General features: G+C 40.5%; 1 protein-coding gene across 3 annotated transcripts in view; it reads right to left on the reverse strand.

The window, feature by feature from the left end:
* Positions 1-723: 723 nt before the first annotated feature.
* Positions 724-26427, reverse strand: part of TTC39B (tetratricopeptide repeat domain 39B) — a 51595-nt gene continuing 25891 nt past the window's right edge. For all 3 annotated transcript variants that reach the window (XM_083719127.1, XM_083719128.1, XM_083719129.1), the window contains 17 exons: positions 23763-23867; positions 23152-23283; positions 20740-20816; positions 20159-20226; positions 16685-16749; positions 15569-15674; positions 15197-15262; positions 13135-13243; positions 11120-11187; positions 10967-11026; positions 9024-9185; positions 7998-8089; positions 6956-7076; positions 6205-6316; positions 4581-4698; positions 3625-3741; positions 724-1116 (listed from right to left, as the gene is read on the reverse strand). In XM_083719127.1, the coding sequence (XP_083575253.1) occupies positions 1020-1116; positions 3625-3741; positions 4581-4698; positions 6205-6316; positions 6956-7076; positions 7998-8089; positions 9024-9185; positions 10967-11026; positions 11120-11187; positions 13135-13243; positions 15197-15262; positions 15569-15674; positions 16685-16749; positions 20159-20226; positions 20740-20816; positions 23152-23283; positions 23763-23867 (1675 nt within the window). In that variant the 3' untranslated portion in view covers positions 724-1019. The remainder of the gene's footprint in view (positions 1117-3624; positions 3742-4580; positions 4699-6204; positions 6317-6955; positions 7077-7997; positions 8090-9023; positions 9186-10966; positions 11027-11119; positions 11188-13134; positions 13244-15196; positions 15263-15568; positions 15675-16684; positions 16750-20158; positions 20227-20739; positions 20817-23151; positions 23284-23762; positions 23868-26427) is intronic.

Here is a 26427-nt window from a genome sequence, read left to right on the forward strand (position 1 = left end):
GGGAACGAACTGGGAAATAAGAAAGTTTAAGTGTATTACCATAGAACTGTATTTAAAAAGGTACAGCAATGCTGGCTGTATTTATGAGCATCAATTTCCTTGTGAACTGTTCACAATGAAATTGCAATTTCCCTCAAAAAAAATTACAGGAATCTCAGAATCAAATGACATTTGGTGGTGAGAACTGAGGGGCTGTCAAATGTCCACAGGACAGTAGAAATGTATTTTCTCATCATACAGTTCACTCCCAGTGACATCCCTTAATTAAATATATCTAGATATGGGGGAAATGACTGAATTGCTACCATTATCCAAGGGTTGCCCCCCTTTAACTCTACACAACTGACTTTGTGTATTGTAAAAAAACACAGCTTTGGAGGGCAACCCTGCGAAACCCCCATTTCTTTCCCTAATTTTGTTTAGCTGAATATTGTCAGTATATTGCACAGAATTCAAGCTAACATTCATGAAATGACTCATAAGTCCTTCACCTTTTGGCTACAATATGAAAAGTCATGTCTTTGGTACGTAAATCTAAGCTTTAAATCCAAATATACAACTATGGCTACCGGCAGCCAACTTTCTCAGTCTTAATTCATAATAAAAGTATTGCAGACATTCAAGCCTTCATGGACTGCTGAAACTACGAACAGAACCATCGCATAGTTCCGCACATAAACAATATTAGCCTTTGCATAAAAAAATAAAGTGTTTGAATTCCTCTTTTATTGCACCAGCAATTTTTTTTTATTTTTATAAAATACTCTCCTTTCACGTCAAGCTTTAAATTAATCCATTTATAAACAAAATATAAGATTTTTCCCTCTAAAATGTGAAGCGGAGATATGGAAGTGCGCCATAGAAAAAAGAAGCAGCTCAAAGGGGTGACGAACATTCAAATATCACAAATGATAGAAAATATAAACTACATCTCTTTTGTTACATCATTTACATGATTTCTGTAGGCTTCCAAGCAGTAACTTGTAGACACTTGTGTTGTGCATCACCCTCAAATGACATCAAGGCGTCGGAGCAGGAGTCACTTTCATACTATTAAGAGCTGCGTGGATTCGGAAGTGTAACCTAGATTCCATGGAATATTCCTTGTAATTGTTTCTGTAAGAGACAAAACGTTAGTTGGGCAACTAACCTTTTATTCCCTGTTGTTGTTTCTTGCTGGGCTTTTTTTTTAAAAAAAAAAAACACATATAGAAATTCAATTCAAATCTTTATTACAGTCAAAGACTAGCATAAAAGGGTGGAATACAGTCATTTAAAATCTAAAAGCGCTTTGGAAAGCTGAAAGGTATTAAAACAGAAGGTGAATATAGCAGTCTGTAAGAATTGAAAATAAGCTAGGAGCATTGGGCAGGTGTGGAAGAGCATAAAAAGGTTGATATTCAAAAGACTTTAACTATTAATTTGCAGAGGCAGTGGAAGACAGGGGTGCCTGGCAAGCTCTGGTCCATGGGGTCACGAAGAATCGGACACGACTAAACGACTAAACAACAACAAATCTACTTTTCCCCTTTGTGGATCACTGCCTTGTCATGGCAAAGGGGCTTGAATAACCCCAAGAAGCTGTGAGCTATGCTGTGCAGGGCCAACCAAGATGGACAGGTCATAGCCGAGAGTTTAGACTAAATGTGATCCACCTGGAGAAGGAACTGGCAACCCACTCCAGTATTTTGCCAAGAAAACTCCATGGACATAAAAAAGGAGAAGCTTTGAGAAGGAAGTGAGAGTTTCCAAGGCATGCTCTGGTTCATGGAGTCACGGAGAGTTGAACACGACCAAGATGACTAAACAACAACAAATCCAGTTTGTGGCACAGGTCATCCTCCGATGAATTTTGAGCGCTGCTGCACAGAATCTAGCAACGTTGTATGTTGTAGCAGGATTGGTATCTCAGAGCAGCAGGGAGGTATAGAATTGTCCTGTGTGCCCTGAGTACTTATGGAGTAGTGGGGAAATCAGGTTAATACAAATGTCTCTGTAATGCAGGCAATGGAGAAGGACACACTCTCCTGTTTCTATTTGTCCCGAGTCACGGGGGCATTGAGCATACAGAAATAAATGAAGAAACATGGAGAGAGAAAATGACAGAATAAGTATGCGGCCTTAGAGTCTGACCAGCTGCCACTGGAAACACGCCTGGCGGGCACCAGGGTTAAGATCTCCTTATTAGTGTGCCATAATTTTTGAATTATGGTGCTGGAGGAGACTCTTGAGAGTCCCATGGACTGCAAGAAGATCAAACCTATCCATTCTGAAGGAAATCAGCCCTGAGTGCTCCCTGGAAGGACAGATCCTGAAGCTGAGACTCCAATATTCATGAGAAGAGAAGACTCCCTGGAAAAGACCCTGATATTGGGAAAGATGGAGGGCAAAGGAGAAGGGGACGACAGAGGACAAGATGGTTGGACAGTGTTCTCGAAGCTACCAGCATGAGTTTGACCAAACTGCGGGAGGCAGTGGAAGACAGGAGTGCCTGGCGTGCTCTGGTCCATGGGGTCACGAAGAGTCGGACATGACTAAACGACTAAACAACAATATTAGTATTTCACTCCTCCAATGCTGCATTTTGTGATTCGTGTAATTCACATGCCTGTCTGAGAAGATGCGTGAGAACCAGATACAGTCCTATCTGTATGTACTATGTAATGTATTGTCACTTTTACTAGATTCCTGTCTGTTCTCTCGGAGCTGGAGAGAACGGTCGCCATTATGCTGTAGTCTGTATATAGTGTGTAAATAAATAGTAGATTAGATCTACAATGTTTCATGCTTCTTGCTGTGTTGTGCTAGAAGATTAGTGTGTATAAATCAAGCTGGTTTATGTCGCTGAGCACACTGGAGAAGAAGGGAGATGCCTTTTCCAGTGCTGCGCGCACCGGAGGACGCTCGGAGTTCTGGGGGCTTGCAGGCGGAGTTCTGGGGGCTTGCTTTCAGATGGGTTGTGGAAACTGGGACAAGCATTTGGGGTATAAGCTGTTCTGCTGTTTTTTACAGCAGAATCGACTCCTGCACAGGTCTGAGTTTAATGGCAGATTGGAGGTACATGGGTAAAAGCTGTAGGAGTGGGAAACAACAATGACCTTACTGTATGTGTCTGCTATAGACCTCCAAGCCAGACTGACAACTTGGATGATGCCTTCTGACAGCAGATTACCAAATATTCAAAAAGGACAGATATAGTGGTCATGGGAGACTTCAATTACCCATCAAGATCTGTTGGATCTCAAAATCTGCCAAGAATTGGGAGGTCCAACAAATTGCTCAAGAGCCTCGCTGACAATTTCTCAGAAGGTGGAAGAGGCCACAAAGGGATCATCAGAAAGGAGATTCTGACTAAACATCAGGAAGAACTTTTGGACAGTATGAGCGGTTCCAACAGTGGAAGGGACACCCTCAGAAGATGGTGGGCTCTCCTTCTTAAAGCAGAGGTGGGATGGCCATCTGACATGCAATTCCTGCATAGCACGGGGTTAGACTAGAAGACCCTTGAGGTCCCTTCCAAATCTACAATTCTATGATTGTGTGATATACTAGCTGTAAGTGAGCTAAAGTAAATAAGCTCATCTGTTTTGAGCTAATAATTGTATAAAGATTATCAGCACTTACTTTGCAGCTTCTATGAATCTTATTGCTTTTTCTCTTTCATCCTGTTGTTTGTACAGAAGACCCAATTCGTACATAGTGTATGGTATCAGGTAATTATCATACTTCAGCTGCTTCTCACTAAGAAATCAATAGGACAGTATGTCAGTATTCAAGGGAACCAAACATAGCGCAGAACCCAGGCAAGCCAAATGCCCCCATGCTCCCTTGCTTTAGGGTTTAGCAGGTAAAACTTTCCCCATATACAGTCATACCTCATGTTACGTCTGCTTCATGTTACATTCTTTCAGGTTACGTCCCGCGGCAACCCGGAAGTACCAGAAAGGGTTACCTTCTGGGTTTTGCCGCTCACGCATGCGCAGAAGCACAAAATGACATCACGAACATGCGCAGAAGAGGCGAATCTCAACCCGTGCATGCGCAGACGCACCGCTACGAGTTGCACTCTTTTCATGTTGCGAACAGGCCTCCGGAACGGATCCCGTTCGCAACCAGAGGTACCACTGTATATATATATTTCTCTCCATGCCAGGAAAAAAACCTAACTGCTTAATTCCTGCTTGTCTGACAGCTGTTAAATGCATGGAAGCTTTGGGGGGGGGGAATGTTAGGAACCCTAATCCATGCCCCCACCCCACTTTACACTGCTAAGAATCAAAGATGAACATTGTTCAGGAAAGCACAGAGGAGTCAATGGAATGTGAGAAAGAGGCTTTTCCTTTCATTCAATGTGTTATACCTTCAAACAGTGAATAAGGATTTACAACCATTGAACCACATATCAGCTGGGGAAGATCAGTTTTGTCTATTTCAGAAACTAAAATAAGATTCTTCCACAAAATCCAAATACTCTAAATTTAGGTGCAAAACAAACAAGCAAGCAAGCAGCAAGTGTTTTTGGATGCTTTCTGATGTCACAGGTTATCACTGTTTCCAAAAATCCCACTTCCTGTTTTTACCTTTGAATAACTTGATTGAAGCAGAGTTCTGCTTGTAAGCATCTTCCTAAATGTTTCAAACAGAGACCTTTTAGCAGTTGTAGCAGACAGATGTCATCCATGTAGTATTCATTGTGATCTGAAAATAAAGCAGCACAACATTTAAAATTGAAAACGTAACAATGGATGTGTACGTGGGATGGGTGGGAATTACTGACTCATCTGCAAAAGATGTCAAATGGCAACAGTGGACCTAACAGAAATGTGTAATACATTTAACTATCTATTTTTCTTATCAAAAGCAATTAAATGAAAAAACTGCTTGTTTAGCAATATTCTGACGCAGCAATGTAAAATATATCGTTCCACATTTCCCACCTGCTTTTTAATTCATTGAAACCTGGGAACCTGCACTCCAGCCTTTTAACTGATTGAAACATGTAGCTGCAGATATACATAACTAATTATCATGTCAGATCTGGAATGAAAATAGTTGATGAGTATGCCAAAGTTATCTATGCAATATTCATAGCACTGCCTCACAGGGATCTATGCAACTGTTAAAAAGTTAGTCAAAACCTAGGTCCTTGAAGGAGCGTCTCCACCCCCATCGTTCAGCCTGGACACTGAGAATCATAGAATCATAGAGTTGGAAGAGACCACAAGGGTCATCGAGTCCAACCCCCTGCCAAGCAGGAAACACCTCTGAGGTCCTTCTGCGAGGGCCTTCTGGTGGTTCCCTCCCTGCAAGAAGTGAGGTTACAGAGAACCAGGCAGAGGGCCTTCTCGGTAGTGGCGCCCGCCCTGTGGAACGCCCTCCCATCAGATATCAAGGTGATAAACAACTATCCGACTTTTAGAAGACATCTGAAGGCAGCCCTGTTTAGGGAAGTTTTTAATGACTGATATTTTATTGTATTTTTAATATCTGTTGGGAGCAGCCCAGAGTGGCTGGGGAAACCCAGCCAGATGGGCAGGGTATAGATGATGATGATGATGATGATGATGATGATGATTAAGAATTCTCCCACAACTGAATTTTGTCAGCCGCAAAGGACAGTAAAAGATGCTGAAAAAGAGGCTGAACCAACAATTCAGGGGACCAATCACCTGTTGTACATAGAGGCTGTCTATCAAATAAGACTACAGTACTTTACATCTTGAAACTTAACAGACTGTTAAGAATTTCTCTCTCTCCTCTACACTCCAGCACCTGTTTTACCCTAGACAAACAGAATTCTGTTTCACAGTGAAAGCAAAGCAGAACTGAAATTTTACATCCTTTGCAGGAATGAAGAGAATTTATTAACAAAACTTCTTCTGGAAGACTGGTGTTCTTCTTGCTCTGAACTCAGCTTCACTTCACGCAAGTATTGCATATTGTCAAACAAAGGATGTATGGTATCATGGGGATTTGTGAGTGTGAATTTCTGTGGGTTATATGAGGACTGGGATTATACGGAAAGGACAGCTTTCTATTTATCATGGCAACCAATGCAGTTTTGATGAAACTATGTTGCACTGAACAGACATCCATCGAGATTAGTCACTTCTTCCTTTACAGGATATAGTTAGAGGCCCCAGTAGTATTCATTACAAACACCCCTTTGCAGTTTTCAAATCACTCGTCTAAAACATTACTCACTGGTTTCATTTTTTAAAGCCGTTTCTTCTTTTTCAATTGTTACTAGTAAATTCTCGGTGAGGTCAGCTCTCATGCCAACAATTGAAAAGCCGTTCCAGACGTACATCATTTCCTGACAAGAATAAGAAACAAATATAGTAATAAATATCTATAGTATGCTATCAATTGACTTGAGTGTCTGAACAATCCCTGGATGATCTGCAGGAGATCAGGCAGAGCTTCCAACTCCTAATTAAACAAGGGCAACAACAAAAGGATGTTTCTTTCCTCTGCTAGAATCCTTTATGAGCTGTAGTATCTCAAATGTTTATGTGTGCTTAATGTTTGCAGCTCATCCCAGCTCAGGAGACTCAATATGTGGTTAGCATATTTTGCTAATCTTGCCCCTGATCACCACCATTATGGCTCTGGCTAGTGGATCTCAGGGTTCTAGATTCCAAAAGCCTGCCATGACTGATGTGCAGTTTATATCCAGAACAGAGCTGTTGCAAAGTATTCATAATCCCTCAAGCAAAGGCACATTCAGGCTGTACCTGATTCAGTAAGGCTGCCTGTACCTATAGACAAAGGTGTCTATAGCTGCCTTTCATTTAATAAGAGGTGAAAAGGTAAAAACGTAAACAGCTGATTCTTCTTTGAAAAAGTCAAGTGGAAACGTACTCAGCCTACATTATTCACAGAAACACATACACACAAACACATATTTACTCTGCCACGCAAAAGATGATTGAAATAAGTCGGGTGTAAATACCAGAGCAGGCACTATGAGCTTCACAGGCTGAGAGCCTCCATAGCGCCGAGCCTTTCTCACAGCAAACTTCTCCGTTGGGATGGATTTTCCTGCAATTCTTTGCTTCAGGCCTTCTACTTGCCTGAAAGAGATGGAACCGTGGAATTCTCAGTACAAAAACCAAACCTTTGACAGCAGAAGTTCAATGGTCTGCTGTCGAGAGATTTTGACGAAACCAGCAAGTTCCAAACCTGTAACTATTTCTTAAAAATTGAACTCTATATACTAGTAGAGTTCTTAGCAATAAATACGCATGTGGAATTTCAGGCAAGGTAAGAAAGGTATTTTTAAGGCTTATGAATTTATCTCATTTTTAAGCACTACAAGATGGTGAGCATAGCGTCTCTTCTCCCCCTTATTTTTTAAAACAAGAGACACAAATATTAGGTAAAGGCAGTGCTTTTTTCTGGGGGTACGCATTTTGTGAATCTTTGTACTTTTGTCCATTGTCCTTTTGTATTTGTTTTTCCCAATTTGAACTATAACATGGTGATTTTCTTGAATCAAAAGAAGAGTGCCCCTAAACATTTTTATTTTTTTTTAGAAAAAAAGCACTGGGTAAAGGTAAAGGATCCCTGGACGGTTAAGTACAGTCAAACTTGACTATGGAGTGCAGTGCTCATCTCACTTTTGAGGCCGAGGGAGCCAGCGTTTGTCTGCAGACAGCTTTCCGGGTCCTGTGGACAGCAGGACTAAACTGCTCCTGGCGCAACGGGACACTCTGATGAGTGCCAGAGCGCACAGAAATGCCGTTTACCTTCCCACCACAGCGGTACCTATTTATTTACTTGCACTGGCGTGCTTTCGATCTGCTAGGTTGGCAGGAGCTGGGACAGAGCAACGGGAGCTCACCCAGTCGCAGGGATTCGAACTGCCGACATTCTGATCGGCAAGCCCAAGAGGCTCAGTGGTTTAGACCACAGCACCACCAGCGTTGTGAGAATAGTTTGTGAGAATGACATAATGAAAAACATTTTTTAAATATATATATATATATAAATACCTAAACAAAGCTACAATGTCTTCTCCTGTTGTTCTCACTTCAGCATCTGAAAGCATACACAAAATGGCAGCTTTCTGGAACACGTATATTGCCTATAAAAAAAACACACAATCAAAATACTTATCATTCATTGTAACACATTTGTCGATGAGTCTACCCTTTTCAAATCATTTGTACACCAATTGATATTTAAATAAAACAACCTAATGCCTTAAATACTGCAAGGTTTACAAACGATTTGAATTTATTTTATACATTTTCTTCCCATACAATTCCAATTCATATCACTTCCAGAAGGATAGCTGAGGAGCCTTATGAAAGTGCACACCTAGTCTAAACCCAAAGGCCTCTCTGGTGTGGTGACAGGAAGTCTGCAGCAGCAGGGTGTTGCGGGGAGGCCATGAATCCTAAAATGCTGCTATAGGGACAGGCATTCTGGTGGCCATAAAAAAGAAGCTTATTTAAAAGCTGCCCTTATCATGCCATCATCGAGAGAAGTGTGTTCAAGTAGAGCTAAGGACGCTAAAATGTCTTGCCATTGCATTACTTTCAGGGCTGAAAATATTTCTTAAAAGTAGTCTTTAACAGACATCTTGTTAAGAGTGGGCCTGTTTTTTGACAAACTGTTACGGCTAAGAAATTAGATATTGATATTCTGTCTTTTGCCTTGGGTTTCTTCCTGTGAAAACACTTCACTCAGAAGTATTTAAAAAATAAAATAAACATTATTTATTAAGTGTAAAGTAAATGGAATTGGCTATATTGATATCAAACAAAATTATCTTTCTAGAACATGTTATAACAGGGTTGTAATACAGGCAAAGCATCCCCTTTGCATCCCTCCCACCCCCCCCCTGGCAAAAAAATTAACTGTTTTTCTGAGAAAGAATGGATATAGTCAGCAGTACCACTGTATTTGAATTTCAACACCCAAATTAAATAAGGCATATGCTGGGAAAGCAAGCATCAGCTGTAACTATGAAGGGGCTCTCGCCTCTTCATGACGATATCTGATCACCCATTTACCTTTGACCACCTGCTTTCTTTGCACAGCAGATCTGCATACCGATATGCCTGAAGCCAGTTCTGCTGGAAGGAATAGCACCACATCAGCTCCCAGTAGCAAAGGTGATGGATCTGCTTCCACTCCTGCTGGGCTGCAATGCATTCCTGGAATGTGACCTGAGCCTAGAATTCAAAAATATGTTGCAGAAGTTGCAGGCTGTATAATTAATAATAATAATAATAATAATAATAATAATAATAATAATAATTTATTTATACTAAAAAAATACTAAAATACCATAATACATCAAACATTAAAAGCTTCCCTAAACAGGGCTGCCTTTCTGCTCGACACCAAGCCTCTCGCTCCTATCCTGGTTTTTATTTGATAATAAAAGGCTACAGAAGTTGTCAAGCTACTTGTTTTTGAACAGCAAGACAACAGCCCAGGTGTTCTGGCCCCAAAGATACTTGGGAAATTATCAGGAAGAATCTTACAGAAAAAAGTGTTGTCTCCACTCCACAGCACTTGCTCTCCTCTCTATTTAAATCTCCCTTTGTATAGAGATTTTCAAAAGGAATACATGACAAATCTAAAGAATCATGAATTGTGCAGGCTGTGTATGTTAGCTAGATTTAATATGTTTCCCTTGATGATAGTGAGAGGAAGATATTTAGCTGTCCCAGAATCAGAACGTCTCTGAAAATGTAGTAAACAGGAACCTGATACTTTGGAGCATATTTTCTTTTCTTGTGATTTTGGCATTTATGCCAGAAGACAATTATTAGAGGCTTTACAACTCAATGGGCTGATTTCTTTGCCATCAACGGTTCAGGACCTGCTTTCGGACAGGAATGATCAAATTACTTTAATAGGGGCTGAATTTTTGAGTGCTGTCCATGTAGAAAGATTGGGTCACTATAAAGAAAATTAGTGGTTCTTAATTGATCGGGGATTCGGTAGTGCTGTATTGTATTATTTATGCAAATTGATTTTCTCTGGAATTAAAGATCTGACCGGGACAAACCTTGTTATGTTGAGCTCGTATTCTGCACAATTTGTATACGGTGTCTGTTTGATAATGTGTGGTTTGCTATGCCTAATAAAGGATAACTATTTAATAGCCCAGGTGTGGGGAACCTTTGGCTTTCCAGGGGTTGGTGAGCTACAAGACCCATCCGCTGCAGCCAGCACAGCCCATTGCCAAAGGTTCACCGCACCTGCAATAGCCCATGCCTTCATAAAACTGGAGTGAATGAGAAGTGGGGAGGGGGGCACACTAGGCAGGAAGAGTACAGGGCCATTTGATGATCCAACAAGGTCTTGAACAAAGGGTTTTGAAGAGCAACATGAAAGACTCTTATTCACTTGGCAAAAACCTAAGCAAGGATCTTACATGTTTGATACATAAGTTTATTTAAATTGATCGGGTTCAAAGTATAAGCAAGATGTTCATAGCACAGGCAGTTCTGTACAGATGATGAACATTGGAGCCCTCGGCCCAATTTATATTAATTGAACTAATAGCCATAGTGGGGACTATGCTGTCTTTACTTGAAAAATATTCCAGGTGTGGAATAAACAGAGAAGAGGTTATTAAATTCAACATGTACATTGTGAATTGCTCTTGCGAGCCATTAGCATCCTTGAATACCCATAGAAATGCAGAATTGTGAATGTGTTATAGAACAGGATTACTTTCTGCCCAATACGTCTACTTCATGTTTCCTAACCAGACTCGAGTCCACTGGTTGGCAGGGAATAATTTCCCATACGCATATTTTTTTTTTAAAAAAATGAATTAACAGTTACGTTAGAGGCAACAGGCTTCCCCTGGCTTCAGTTAAGCTTCAGTTAAGCTAGAATACAAGACAACAGAATTATATAACGAGCTCAAAAAGCTAAAAGCAGCTTTAAAACAGCACTTCAAATTTTACTGTTAAAAAGAGTGGGGATTTATTACCTTTTCAAAATTTCCTTTCAATATGTCTATTCTGGCATCATAAAACAGAATGATGGCACCCTTGAGAGAAAGAAAAGCAACACATTAGAGTGTTTTTAATTGCAACAAAAATATCATGTTATAAGGAAAAAGAAAAAAAGAAAAGAAACCAACCTTTGGAAACTTTTGAAGGTAAGGCTGAAGGAGGGCCTCTGCTTCTAAAAGGTTGGCTTCCCCTGTTCCTGTGAAAATAACAAAAGTTTCTATCAGAGCCCAAAGTTGCGGGTTAATCTGCATACCCAAAGTCATGAAAACCTATATTATTGTTTTCTTGATGTTTTCTTGATGTTTTAATATTCTGTAAACCGCTCTGAGATTTTTCTTAAAAATATAAAACGGTATAAAAATGAAATGAAGGAATTAATAAACAAACAAACAGAACAATAAAAATATTAAACTGCTATCAATAAGTTGCACAGTAAATGAACAGGACAGAAATGGAGCAGAATACATACAATTATTTCTGCACTGAAATTCTGCATTCTTTACCATGCTTATCTTATTTATCCTTGAGGGGCTGGTGCAACCAGGTTCTGACCAAAAGGCAGTTAAATAATTAGAAGCCCTGGGAATGTGTGCTCTCAAGTCCTCCCTAGAGCAATGTGGAGCAGTTCCATCTCTCAGCTTTCACCTGGAGCAGCTATTCTATCAGGCTTATAGAAATGACAGGGCTGTGGACTGAAAAACCAGCTCCTCTTATATTATATATTTGATGTTAGCTGCCCTGAGGAGGGCAGGATATAAAATACAGTGGTATCTCGCAAGACGAATGCCTCGCAAGACGAAAAACGTGCAAGACGAAAGAGTTTTCTGTTTTTTGAGTCGTTCCGCAAGACGAATTTCCCTATGGGCTTGCTTCGCAAGACGAAACGTATTGCGAGTTCTTGCAAGTTTGTTTCCTTTTTCTTAAAGCCGCTAAGCCGCTAATAGCCATGCTTCACAAGACGAAAAAACCGCAAGATGAAGAGACTCGCGGAAAGGATTAATTTCGTCTTGCGAGGCACCACTGTAATAATAATAATAATAATAATAATAATAATTACTATTACTGCTACTACTACTACTACTATTCCCTTCTAGAAATCCTATCACTCCACTGGTCATTATAAAATTTCTTTAATAAGTGTTATGAGTTTGCTTTTTTCATCCTCCCTACCAATCTCTTTTCCTTTTCTATCTTTTAGATTATCAACCTGAAGATATGGATCGTCATTTCACTGGCATTTGTAAGGTTCTCCAAAGAGCAGGATTTTTTTTTTAAAAAAAAGCTTTAAATAAAGAAATAAATAAAATACTGCAAAGCAGTTCACTAGCACTTGTGGTGGTTCCGCCATTGCAAGAGGCGAGGTTACAGGGAACCAGGCAGAGGGCCTTTTCAGTAGTGGCACCCGCCCCGTGGAACACCCTCCCAGCAGATGTCAAACAGATAAACAGCTATGTGATTCGCAAAAGAAATCTGAAGGCAGCCCTGTTCTGGGAAGCTTTTAGTGTGATGTTGTATTGTGTTTTTTCTATTTGGGAAGGGGGGGGGGGACTGCTCAGAGTGGCTGGGGCAACCCAGTCAGATGGATGGCATAGAAATTAATAAATATTTGTTGTTGCTGTTGTTGTTGTTGTTGTTGTTGTGGCTAACTAATCCAACATCTCAAACCCACTTCAAACGGTGAACTTGCTGGGCTACAACAGAGGTAGAGAATCGCGTTTGCTCTGTAGGCCAGATCCTTATCAGGATTTGCCTCCTGGCGCTGCTCACCTGTCAATCACCCAATATCACAAATGACATCAGCTGATTTGCTGCTCTGAAGCCCTGACTTTCAGCAAGGCACAGAAGAAGGGTTTCCCCCGCTGCTTCCGTGCAAACCTCTTCAGGCAGCCCAGTCAGCAGCGCCTGCAAAGTCCCTGTTCTTACCTACGCAACACCTGAAGTCATTCATAGGGCAGGTGGTCATGGCTTGCCCCAAATGGCCAAGTGGGCAGCCCAAGTTTGGTGACCCCAACCCCTGGGTTAAAATGATGAAAATACAGTGCAAGAAAACAAGTAAATGCCCCATTGAAATATATTAGGGGTTGGATTAAAAGCTTTGGTTTTCCCATGTATCCCACCCAGGAATTTATTTTTCAGTTCTTACCTAGGATTAATGAAACGTAAGTGTGGTATAGCAGCAAGGTGAAAGTACACAGTATGGCTCTCAGACTGGCACCAGAAGCTCCTTCCCGTAACTGCTGGAGACCCACCTCCTAAAAGCAACCAAAGATCGCACAAGATAAGATGCAGAACTAATACTAATTATTTCAAGATGCAGAAAAAAGGAAGGGTTGCAAGAGGAAGAGATTGGGGGTTTTTTAACCACCCTTCAACAGTACCTAAACCGAATATAAGCCACACTTGCAAATAAGCCACACTTTTAAAATGCAGTGGGGGGGGGGGGGGAGAGAAAAAGACAATACCCGAATATAAGCCGCTCCCTTAAAACTCCGGAGGCATTCACACCCATAAATGGCAAATGTAGAAGAAAATCCTACGGGGACTAGAGAGGACCTGCAAATGGGTTAAACACCTGTTCGTAGCACTGTAAGTGCAAATAAAGAATCAATAATGCACTGTAAAATACAGGGAAAGGGATGAATAACATCAGAATTAATTGCACAACAGTCTCAAGCTCGCAAGTCAGCAACAAAACATTTTTTTGTTCCGTTTTATCGTATGTCTGTTTCAGCAGCGATATCGTAAATGCCAATTTTTGTAAGGTCGCATTTTTAAGCCGCACTTGAACTTTTCACAGTCGGAATTGGGGGGGGGGGGGGAGAGTGTGGCTTATTTTCGGGCCAATATGGTAGGTCCCAGGGCAGTTATAGCAATATAATATGCAGCACTAAAAGCAGTTTTTTAGGGCCGCCGGTGGCGCTGTGGGTAAAACCTCAGTGCCTAGGACTTGCCAATTGTATGGTCAGCGGTTCAAATCCCTGCGGCGGGGTGAGCTCCCGTCGTTCAGTCCCAGCTCCTGCCCACCTAGCAGTTCGAAAGCACTCTTAAGTGCAAGTAGATAAATAGGTACCGCTTTATAGCGGGAAGGTAAACGGCGTTTCCGTGTGCTGCGCTGGTGCTGGCTTGCCAGCTGCAGCTTCGTCACGCTGGCCATGTGACCCGGAAGTGTCTTCGGACGGCGCTGACTCAAGGCCTCTAGAGCGAGATGAGCACGCAACCCTAGAGTCGGACACGACTGGCCCGTATGGGCAGGGGTACCTTTACCTTTAAAAGCAGTTTAAAACAAAATTCGATCACAACCTGAGTGGGTCCTGGAATAAACAGGTAAGGGGACCCCTGACCATTAGGTCCAGTCGTGGCCAACTCTGGGGTTGCAGCGCTCATCTCGCATTATTAGCCAAGGGAGCTGGTGTACAGCTTCCGGGTCATGTGGCCAGCATGTCTAAGCCGCTTCTGGCAAACCAGAGCAGCACACGGAAACACCGTTCACCTTCCCGCCGGAGTGGTACCTATTTATCTACTTGCACTTTGATGTGCTTTCAAACTGCTAGGCTGGTAGGAGCTGAGACCGAACAACGAGAGCTCACCCCATTGCCAGGTTCGAACCACCGACCTTCTGATCGGCAAGTCCTAGGCTCTGTGGTTTAACCCACAGTGCCACCCGCGTCCCAGGTCCTGGAATACACATCTCAAAATTCAAAGGCCAGGGTGGAGAGATGCATCTTCAGCATATAATAAAAGCTGGGCAATGAAGGTGCCAGATGCACCACTGTAGGGAAGCAAATTCACAATGTAGGGGCTGCTACAAAATAATGCCCTTTACCATGGGCGTACCCAGGGTTTATGTTAGGGTGAGGCCACCTGCCATCATCTTCTGTCTGGCTCTGTCTAGCAGATTCGGAATGAAAGGTCTCAACAACATTTGTTTAAATTACTTTCTTTCAACCCCAAGTGCTCAGAATAAGGTCTCAAAATCTTTCTACAATTTCTTTTAGTTAATAATTTTTATTTATTTACTTGATGGGGGGCAGCTGCCCCTGCTTGTGCCTGTAATTAATCATGGCACTTGAATAGTTATGAAATCAATTACTTAAAAGTTTACCAAAATGCCTCCCACATTCAGCAGCCTGCACCTATATTTCCCCAATCCATGATATACGCTATAGGTACGTTTTAACATCAATGGTGAAAAGAACTTTTAATACCCTGTTGCCTGAAAACCCAATAAATTCTAGAAGTCGGAGGATTCTTCCTGGTAAAAGGGACAGCATCTGCAACAAAATCAGCAACACAAAATCACTAAAATGTTTAAAAGAAACTGCAATATCTTAAAAACCTAAACAGCATAAAATAATAACAAAACACTCTAATATTTCTGTGTTCAAATTAACTTTGATAGAATAAAATTATAAATTGCAGCAGATGTGTATATAAAAACCGCAAAAGTTTTCTATTGCTATAATGGAAGTCTGCAAAATTACAATCAGCTTTTAAATTTTATTATGCTTTAAAATTACAGCATTACAGGCCATGTTTTACGTCACAATTTGTACACCAAAAACTGACAAAATCCATACCAAATTGAATGCTCCTATTCCTAGCTGCACGCCCCCTTCAAACTGGTAGTAGGTTTCATTCTTGTTTTTGCTGCCCTGGGTCATCTGAAGAACCTGATGACATTCTCTTTTTGAATAAAAAAAGAAGAAGAAAAGTTTTCATGTTAAATGGAATGAAAGGTACCTTAATTACTACGACATGTAACTGGAAATTAACAGAATTGCACTTGTCTCCAACTGACTGTAATTATTTCGAGGCTTAGCTTATTATTCAATATTGCCTAAAACAAGGCTCTCCGAAAGTATTTCTCCTCGCGTGCCTAATATTATTTTAAAAGCAGCGTCAGAGTGCATGGTGCTTTACAGACTAACAACAAAGGGCAGGGATTTAAGAGTAACTTGCCTGCTCCTCTACTTCCACAATATATGATATCAGGGATATTTTACAGATATAGTATCTGTAACAGTGTCTCACTGTTAACAAATCCCCACCTTCTATATTAAGCTTTTGTATACTGTCTCTAACATCACAGAAAGCCATGGGACTTACTCCTAAGTGAGCATGTATAAGATTGCAACTAAGAATTATAAGTGCAGGTAAATATGCTGTCTTTCAAACTTTTATTTCTCCCATTGCTGTTTCACATCCTTCCTCTGCCATCTTGCTAATACCCCTCCTGGGAATCATGTCTCTTTTGGGGCGGGGTGAGGCAAGGCTGAAGTTCATTGCCAAATGATTTTAAAAACCTGGTGCCAATTTTTCTACTATCTTAACAGTTAAAAAAGTAAAGGGACCCCTGACCATTAAGTCCACTCACAGATGACTCTGGGATTGTGGCGCTCATCTCGCTTTACTGGCCGAGGGAGCGGGCGTTTGTCCACAGACAGCTTCTGGGTCATGTGGCCAGCATGACTAAGCCGCTTCTGGTGAACCAGAGCAGCGCACGGAAACGCCGTTTACCTTCCTGCTGGTGCGGTACCTATTTATCTACTTGCACTTTGACCTTCTGATCGGCAAGCCCTAGGCTCTGTGGTTTAGACCACAGCGCCACGTGTGTCTAAACAGTTAGCAGGGAATTAAATTGCTGAAATATATAAACAGAAAAGAACAAGTAAAAAAATGTTACAGAAACTGACTTGTATATTTGGTAACTTGTCCTGATTTTGAGGCCACCCTTGATGAAGTTGATCATATTTTCATCCTGGGGGGCGGGAATGAAATTAAACAAATCATTAGGTGATATTCAACTAGGTTTTTGTGTTAGTGCAAGGATTAATGCTGGCGCAACAGGACTTTGCCCCTTCTCCTTCCTCCCCCAATGCTGTCCCCAGATCTGCTGTGGAGGGTTGAAGAAGCCCCCATAAGAGATTCAGAGAGCACATTAGGGGGTGCAAAATACTACTTAACATTGCATTTAATGCAACCCATTGCATATATCATACCTATATCACTTGAACAGTTTTACCTGTGTAATGTAAACACTGGAAACATGCAAAATATGTATACATGAAGCTGAATGTATTTATTAGGCTGTGCATGCAACTCTTAATCAACGGAACACTATTTATATATAAATGCTTTATACAAACATTTCCAAAACAAAACTTCACAGGAAAGAAGCATTTATATGTATCAAGCCATACTGAAGAAACACCACTAGATGGTGCCACAAGTATCCAACAATAATTTGATGCATTACTGGGATAATAACAGAATCATACAGTGGTACATTTGCAGCACACAAAAATTGAATCAGGAATAGCCCAATCCGAAGACTTCATCATCCACCGTAATAAATATTGGGTGCTTCCACCAAGTGCATGCATCATCCTTGTTCGGCATTCTTCTGCATCCTTCCAGTGTGAATATTGGAACCTACTGCATCTCCAACAGGTATTGTATCATGATTTGGAGACTGGAAACAGCAGCATAATGATTCATAAATAGCAATGGACTATTTATTTAGTGGTTAATATGCATTAAATAAGTTTCCCTTGCAATATAAGAACTAAACAGCCATTTCAAAGGAGCAAAATCCTTTAATACTCTGGACAAGTCCCCAAGTTCTATTAAATCAATATTATTGTTCGCCTGGATGGTTGGATAGTGTCTTTGAAGCTACAAACACGAGTCTGACCAAACTGCGGGAGGCAGTGGAAGACAGAAGTGCCTGGTGTGCTCTGGTCCATGGGGTCACCAAGAGTCGGACACGACTAAATTACTAAACAACAACAACAAATTGTTCGCCTGAAATTTCAGTTGTTGCCAGGTTGTAGCAAACAGTGAAACACTAGTTCCCAGCTGAGCAGCCTTTTTTAGCTAGACTGTGCGTCTCAGTGCATAAAAAGGCAACAGATGACCTTGCCATATAGCTACACTGACCTCTTTTAGTGCTGACATGGGTCTGAACTCGTTATTTATGCCACGGCTAGCTTCCTCAAAAGCTCCACCTGCAAGCTGATCTTTGAAGCTGTAGTGCTGATTCTCATTATTAAAAATTTCTGCACTATTGCATATGGGGGGGCGGAGCTAGCATTAATGAAGCTGTATAGAGGAAGATGAGAGTGAGAGCCATTTCCACAACAGCAGCGGCAGTTTTCTCAACAACAATTGTGAACTTGGCTGTCAGTTCCCCACACATACAGCCCAATCCATGCTAGTCTTTTTCATGCAGTAGTGTACTTGTGTACAAGATCATGTAGAAGAATATGGCAGGGATTTGACAAAAAAAAGACTTATTGAAGGTCTAAAACCAAAAGCTCTGAGGTATGTAACAGCCTTTGCATGCATCATTATCAATAGGAAGAAGAATGCCAAGAGCTGTGATCTATGGAAATGTTAAATGATCCTTATTTTGCAAAGATAACAGTAAACAGCTAAGTCTTCTAAAACATTTTTTAGAGACCTGCTTTGTTAAGGTTTATTAAATAATGTCTGGAACAAGAGACGGCAACATTTAATGCAGAAATGCATATGAATTAAAGATAAGAGAAAAGCAAAGACCTGCGGTACTCTGCTAAATCGCTTTTTAACAGAATGACTGAACAGGCAAAGTGTGCCGATAATTGCAAAATGCATTCTTGGAAATAGATCTTCTTGAACGTTATTGCACATAGCATCATTGTTTCTGGGACTCTTCCTTTGCTGACCAATGGAAGAACCTCATGGATGCATTAGCAGATACTAATTAACATTAGTAGACAGTTAGAAGCAGAGGCCACTTATGCTTCTGAAAACCCATCTTAAGGTTTAAAATGTTGCATGTGGTAAACCTGTATCATTTTAAACATTAAACCAGAGTGTTTTGACCTGCTCTTGGTGGTGTGTGTCTAAAACAGAAACACGGTTTTAAATATACTTGTATAATTTTTTAACACAGACTGATAGCCAGGAAAATGGATTTGCGATTGCAAATAAATTCTTTTATTTTTGTTGCCTGTAAGTACTCTATGTGAAGTGTATTTTTAGTCCCCTGTGTTCCATTTTTCACAGAATTGGAAAAGTGTGCGGGTTTTTTAAATTCTCCTTTCTGGAAGAGTGTGTGTGTGTGTGTGTGTGCGCGCGCGCGTGTTTGTGTGTGCGTGTGCGTGTGCGTGTGTGTGTGTGTGTGTGTGGAGCCTTATCAGTTTCACTGCTGCTGGGAAAACTTAATCTTCCGATCCCTTTCCCTGACACCATTTCTCAGGCTGCTCTATGGAAGGAAGATGGGAGTTCTTTAGTCTTTTTCTTCAAGTGCTTATGTTCAGAGTAATACTTTCATTTGAAAACAAAACACAATCTGACAATCTGTCAGCAAAACTGACAAGGCTTTTCCTCAATCTTGCCAGGGTCACCAAAGGGCCGAGAGGCAGTAAAGGAAAAGTCAGTGCTGCCTGCTAGAAGGAGATCCATGACAATACATCAGAGTCGAGCTGCATGGCAAACTGTAGGAGTTTCTTCTTCTGAACTAACTGGAGGCGACAAGGTGGCATTTAAAGTGGGAAAAGCTTAGTTTGTGAACACTGGTACTGTAATGTACTTTGATTGATGTGGGGAAAGGTTTTCCTGTGTGATCATTAAAACACTTGTAAAAGCACAAAATTTCAGCGTTATTGTTTGCTTCGGAGATAATATGTACCATGGGCACAAGTTTCAACAGTTTTCATTAATACAGTATTTCAAGCTCTGGATTTTTACCAAATGCACATAGTGGACTGTCTTGAAAGAGAGGGGCAGGAAGTGCATCTTTCTTTCTTAAGACACAATAATCATGATTTCTGTGAAATGAACTTGTTCCATAGCATTACTGAAAACCCCATTTTCACATAGTCTGCTGATGTGGGACTCTAATGTTATTCATTCTTTATCAATTAAATTTATATTCCAAAGGAATATAGGAATTTTATATTCCAAAGGAATATTCTTCCAAAGGAGCACAGGGCAGAAAACAACCAAAAGATAAAAACAAATAAAAAAATTAAATGTATTAGAAACATTATAATACAGATGCAGACTGGCAAAAATTCCCGCTTATAAGGCTTGCTGAAAGAGGAAGGTTTTCAGTAGATACAAAAAAGATAGCAAAGACAGTGTCTGGCTAATATTCCAGGGAAGGGTAGTTTGTACATTACCTGTACAAATGTCAGTGCTGCTTTCTGTAGCAAACATTCAGCATAACAGATTTCTGCATGCATTTCCTCTATTAAAGATAAAACGAAACAAATTAATACAAAGCTAAAATAGTAGCAATGAATAGTACTAAAGGAACAGTAATAACAAATGTTATCAAATACTTTCCTGCAAATTTTGCCCCATAACTAGAGTCTTTTTAAAAAAACAAAAACTAAAGCTCAGCATCTGGGGCATCTGCCCAATGGGCACCACCAGAAGCCTTCACAAGTACCATGGTGCCCATGGGCACCAGGTTGGTCACTCTTGGTCAAGATAATTGATATCTCCCATAATTGACATAATTTGATCTGCTACCAGAGGCAGTACTTTTGGAGGAAATAAAAAAATCAAGTTTTTTCCATACTGAGAGAAGACAGCAAAAAAGAAACCAAAACACTGTGCTTCTTTGAGTCCCAATGTACAGTCTTTCTACAATTCTTTGCCCCTAATACTGTGAAATAGGTTGCTTATAAATTCACAAAAATGAGCACTGATTATATAAGCTTACAGAGAAAACACCCCCACCCCATATTCTTCTTACCTTCATTCAGCTGATCTACGGACTGCTTCGAAACTAAACTGGACAATGATTCTACTACTGTGTTCCTTTTCCTGAATCTACATGAAAGAGAAAGAGGCAAACATTTAATTTTAGCAAAAGAAACTGAGTCATTCATCAGACATTTGTGCCATAGCTGGGAGTGAAAAGGAATGCAATCTACAGAACCTTAATACAATAGGCCACAATATTACAGTGGCACCTTGGTTCACAAACTTAATCCATTTTGGAAGTTTGTTCTTAAACTGAAACTGTTCTTAAACCAAGGTGCGCTTTCCCTAATGAGGCCTTCCACCGCCGGTGCCCTCTACCATTTGGCTTCCATTCTTAGTCCGAGGTAAAGTTCGCAAACCGGGACACTACTTCTGGTTTTGCGGAGTGCGTAAACCGAATCGTTCATAATCAGGGCTGTTCTCAAACCAAGGTACCGCTGCATTGCACAAACAACATCCAATAATTTAGTGTCCAGAAAGCAGGGTTCTAACCACTCAGTCATCCAGCCCACCTGTCATAGTAAACATGGGAAGAACTGAGCACCTCCTGTCCCTGGCTCTTGCCCTGGGAATGTAGCTGATTCCCTAGAAGTGCATGAAGGGCCATTCATGTAGCTTCCATGCAAATGTGAAATGTTATTTGTCATCTTTGTGTCTAGCCATACCTACAAGGTCGTTCTTCAAGAAAACATATACAGAGAATCAAGGAGAATATCTGAAAATTGCCTCTCTGTTTTATCTGATCACATAACTACCAAAAATCAGTGCAGACTGGCCTCTCTCCTCTATACAAAGAAGGCATTCCAAATGATACTCACATCCCAGATTAATGTGAACTTTTCTAAGATAAATGGTAATTTAATATGCTTGTGTATAAAAGCCTCTTAATTTTTCTTATATAATACAGTTGTTTTAAAGGCTTGGGTCACTTTTTTAAAAAGTAGTTTCAATTAAAAAGTCACACCATGGTTGTGTATCTAGCACAAATCACACCATTTCCAGGGACCGAGTACATGAAGGTGACCCTAACTGCAGACCTTATTCAGATTCTATCCTATTTCTCTGCTACAATGCCAAAAGATTATATTTATCAGTTTTTTATCAGCAATTCCATCTAACAAAGAATACAGTATGTCACATCTCTAGATATTATTCTGGTCATGCCTAAAGAACCTATTCTTCCAGTCAAATTGAGTAAATCTATGTGATTCTCCCCCCCCCCCCTTACTTCTTACAGCAGTCTGAACCAACCTGGACCATGCGATCCTCATTTGAGGCCCTTCTTCATGTGCCTCCTCCATGAGAGGTCTGGAGAGTGGCAACACGAGAATGGGCCTTTTCTGTGGTGCCCCCATTTGTGGGAGGCTCAGCTGGTATCTGCATATCTTTAGGCACCAGGCAAAAACATTCGTCTTCTCCCAAGCCTTTGGCTAATTACCAATGTATTTTTGTGTTTTCATATTGTAAACCAACCCTGTGATCCTTGGAGGAAGGGTGGTATAGAAATTTAATAAATAATATTAATAATAATATTCTGTAGGCAACCACTGCAGAAGCAGTCAGGAAATCTGTCTATTTCCAGCACAGGCTCCAAAATAAGTCAATTAATCTAGCCCCAAACCAAACCTCTTAGTGTGAATACATGACTTCTGTTTTTTAATTTAGCAAAAGGTGCTGGACTTTGGAATTTTAATGATTTGCTCATTACTTCAAGTGGAAAACTGGTACAAGGCTCTGAAAGAGACTTGAGTGAAATGGTAACTTGTACAAAGCTATGAAAGTCATCAGAGGCTGTGTGAATATACATATATATATACACATACATACATACATACATAGTGGACTCTGGCTGCCATTGAGACTGGAAACATCCTCTGACATCACAAATGACTCAGGCTCCAATTCGAACCACACTTACCTGGGAGTAAGCCCCACTGAATTCAACAGGACTTACATTTGAGTAAGCATGGTTAGGATTAAGCTCTTCTTTGCAAGACTAACTACACAACCATTTTAAATGTTAGGCTGACACTATGGCTACTACCACAATTCCAAACTATATAATGCGTATCCAACAGTTATCCAGTTAAGTTATTCCCAGATTCACCAAAATGAACTGAATTTAGTCACGCCCATGGATTTCAATGGGCTTACTGCAAGCCGGACTAACTTTGGATATCTTCTGATTGGGTACTGCTCTAGTAATCCTAAATGACAAGGACCAGGATCATATTCTCTATTGAGTAAGTGCATATCAAAATTACAAAAAAGTAACTTTTCTCTACATCTCTTTTCATTACTAGTTTTTTTCCTGTTACTTGCTAAGAAAAAACGTACACGTGATTTTGCACAACCCTCCGATACCAAGCATTCAACAACAACAAAATTTATTCATGCTTACTTTTGGCAAGTTTGTAGAGCTTCTTTCATTGTAGCGATTCCCATTTGGATATCCTGTTGCTCAAAGGTCATAGCAGCCTGCATAACTAAAATAGTACTATACCCTAGGGCATGGTACATGCTACCTTTAGACCTGTTTTGAAAAATAAAATAAAATGGGCATTTCAATCAAAATGGTAGTTCCACTAAAAAAATTAGTATTCTTCGAACACAAAATTACATGTTTCATAAAAGTAACTTTTAAATGCTATACATCTTTCAATGTATTCTGCACATAAGATGATTTTCCTCAAATCTCTTCTATAATTATGCTTATTCTGCAACCTAGTTCTGTTCTGATAAAATTACAAATGGGTCTGCACATTTTTCCTCTTCAAGTTAACATGCACAACGGCTCTTATTACACCTCAAATTTTGAACTAAAAGCCACTGACCAAAAATAGGTCACTTTAGAGAGTTTAAAGAAATACTTGCAGAAGACTTGCTTTGGGGAGGGGAACAGAGCTAGAAATAATGAAAGCTACTCTGTTCAGAGGCCTTAATCTCCAGCAAACAGATGGCATGCCTTATAGCATCGCCCTGTACTGCTTCTAGCAAACAAAATAACCTCACCAGGGACGAAGCAATTCCAGAGCTTCCGAGAATTTGTTGTTCAGAAATAAGTTCAGTGCCATGGTGCACTCTTCCAGAGAACACTTCAGATCCATCTTGGTGGCCCTAATGGAAGGATTGGGAGAATAGTTAGAATTTTGCACTATGCCTAAGTGACCACTAACATTGCATTCAAACTAGCAGACAAATGCCATGGTACAGCTCAATTGCTGGATATACTCAGGTTTTTTAAATACCAAAGTAAATGGACTTTCCACACTGCTGCTGAAACTTGTTCATAACCTCTTTTGGCAAACTGAAAACTCAAACCAACAGAAAACATACGGGATCGTCTTCATTATCTACTTTCTAAATTAAAAGACGCCTGTTTCTTGGGGAAAAAAGTGATAACAAACCTAGGCAGCATCTTAAAAAGCAGAGACATCACCTTGCCGACAAAGGTCCGTATAGTTAAAGCTATGGTTTTCCCAGTAGTGATGTATGGAAGTGAGAGCTGGACCATAAAGAAGGCTGATCACCGAAGAATTGATGCTTTTGAATTATGGTGTTGGAGGAGACTCTTGAGAGTCCCATGGACTGCAAGAAGATCAAACCTATCCATTCTAAAGGAAATCAGCCCTGAGTGCTCACTGGAAGGACAGATCCTGAAACTGAGGCTCCAAGACTTTGGCCACCTCATGAGAAGAGAAGACTCCCTGGAAAAGACCCTGATGTTGGGAAAGATCGAGGACACAAGGAGAAAGGGATGGCAGAGGACAAGATGGTTGGACAGTATTCTCGAAGCTACGAACATGAGTTTGACCAAACTGCGGGGGGCAGTGGAAGACAGGAGTGCCTGGTGTGATCTGGTCCATGGGGTCACAAAGAGTTGGATACGACTAAACGACTAAACAACAACAACAATAGTATTGCTAGTGCTACTTTGTAAATCATTAGTATATTTATATTGCAAAGGGGGTACTGTGGTTGAGAAAGCATGGTTTACATCAGCCCTACAAAGTACCCCAGCTTTGCTACACTAAGACTGCCGCAGCGTTGGAAAGGGGGGGGGGAGTTGAGAGGGAATAATGACAACTCTGTAATGTATTTATTTATCAGATTTATCAACTGTTTCACAGCCAAAGCAATCAATGCAGTAAGATAAAATACAAAAGATGCCTATTCTAAAAACAATAATAAAATTATACAATTGGTATTCTTTGAAATGACTGGGTCACACTCCAGGGAAAGCCTTCTTAAACAAAAAGTAGCTGCCTAAACATCAATACATTAGGTGCCAGGTTAACTAGATGGTTAACTGATTAGAGAGGGCTGGTGATGCAGTGGAACCCAATGGTTTGGTTGGTCCATGGCCCGAGGACACTGAACTGCTTAGGCTGTTATTGCAAAATACAGTTCAGTGGCTTACCACACAATGCAACAAGAAAACCCAAGGCTCCCAGTTCAATCCCTGGCAGTAGGGTACCCTAGAGTAAGTTTGTAAAATCCGCTTTTCTCCTGATATATGCCCAAAGCTGTATATGCCCAAGGCAGAGTGTTAATATGCATATGGATTGCATAGATCCATTTTTTCCAGGTGCATTTCTGTGCATGTTTGTCCATAGCAGTGCTTTCAACTGAACTCTGTCTCATTGTTTCCCATCCACACTAATGATAGCTGCTTGAGAGGATGTATCTGCACTTTGTTTTGATCCAAGAGTTGCACTTCTGAAAGTGCAAAAAGCAAGGTGGATAAGTAAGTTCAGAACTGCACAGGAGTCTGGGTGGCATGAATGAGGTCAGTCCATACTGAAATTCACAAAGACTGGATTTCTCAAGCATGCCTACATAAAAGTAGTACTACTTTGGCACTTCCTTTAGTGATGATTTGGTTCTTTGCAGAAACCCTGCCTAGCCCTTATCACCCTGAAGCAGGCAGTAGGTGGTAGTAATAATCATACAATCACAACAATATATCTTCAGTACACCAATTAAATATACAGTACACCAGTTAAGAAAAAAAATCACTTTTTTGTTAACAAGTCAATAAAATATATAAAAAATACAAAAAGCAAAAGGAAAGGATTAAAATAAGCACACCCATAGAGAATTTTTGTGGCATAAAAGCATTTCATTGGGTAGAGTTTCAGCCAACACAAATGCTCTGAGAACTGAGCAGGAGGTATCTCCATGATAAATTGTGCTCTGTTTTTTGTTGCAAAACTTTTGCTTGAGATTGTTCCCAAATTGCCTCCTTTCTATTTTGCCAGGAGGAGAAAAACCAAACCTTTTAAACTATTCTTTCAAAATACTGTAGCCATCCTGTTGGGACCTGCACATGCCTTGAGACCAAGTACGGTACTCCTGTGTCTTAAAAGTAAATATTGTAATTGATGTAAAACAACAACAACAACAACAACCACCACCACTAATGCAACTTTATACTAATGAACAGCTGGAGCTGGGAAGAAAGTACCTACAGCTGAGCTCATTTTAAAATTGAGAGTGGGGGTGGGGAAATCCTGTTACCCTACATAGAAGTCAACACAATCTGGCCTCATGTTTTTGGTACCAAGACTGCGTCATTCAAATGCTGGCCCAGATCCAAACACCTTATTAAGGCCAAATGATCCTTTTTCTATGGCTTCCTGCAAGTTCACAGTAATTCATATTAAGTTTACTATAA

This window comes from Podarcis gaigeae (genome assembly GCF_964106915.1).
Source record: "Podarcis gaigeae genome assembly, chromosome: 17".
NCBI classification, from domain to species: Eukaryota; Metazoa; Chordata; class Lepidosauria; order Squamata; family Lacertidae; genus Podarcis; species Podarcis gaigeae.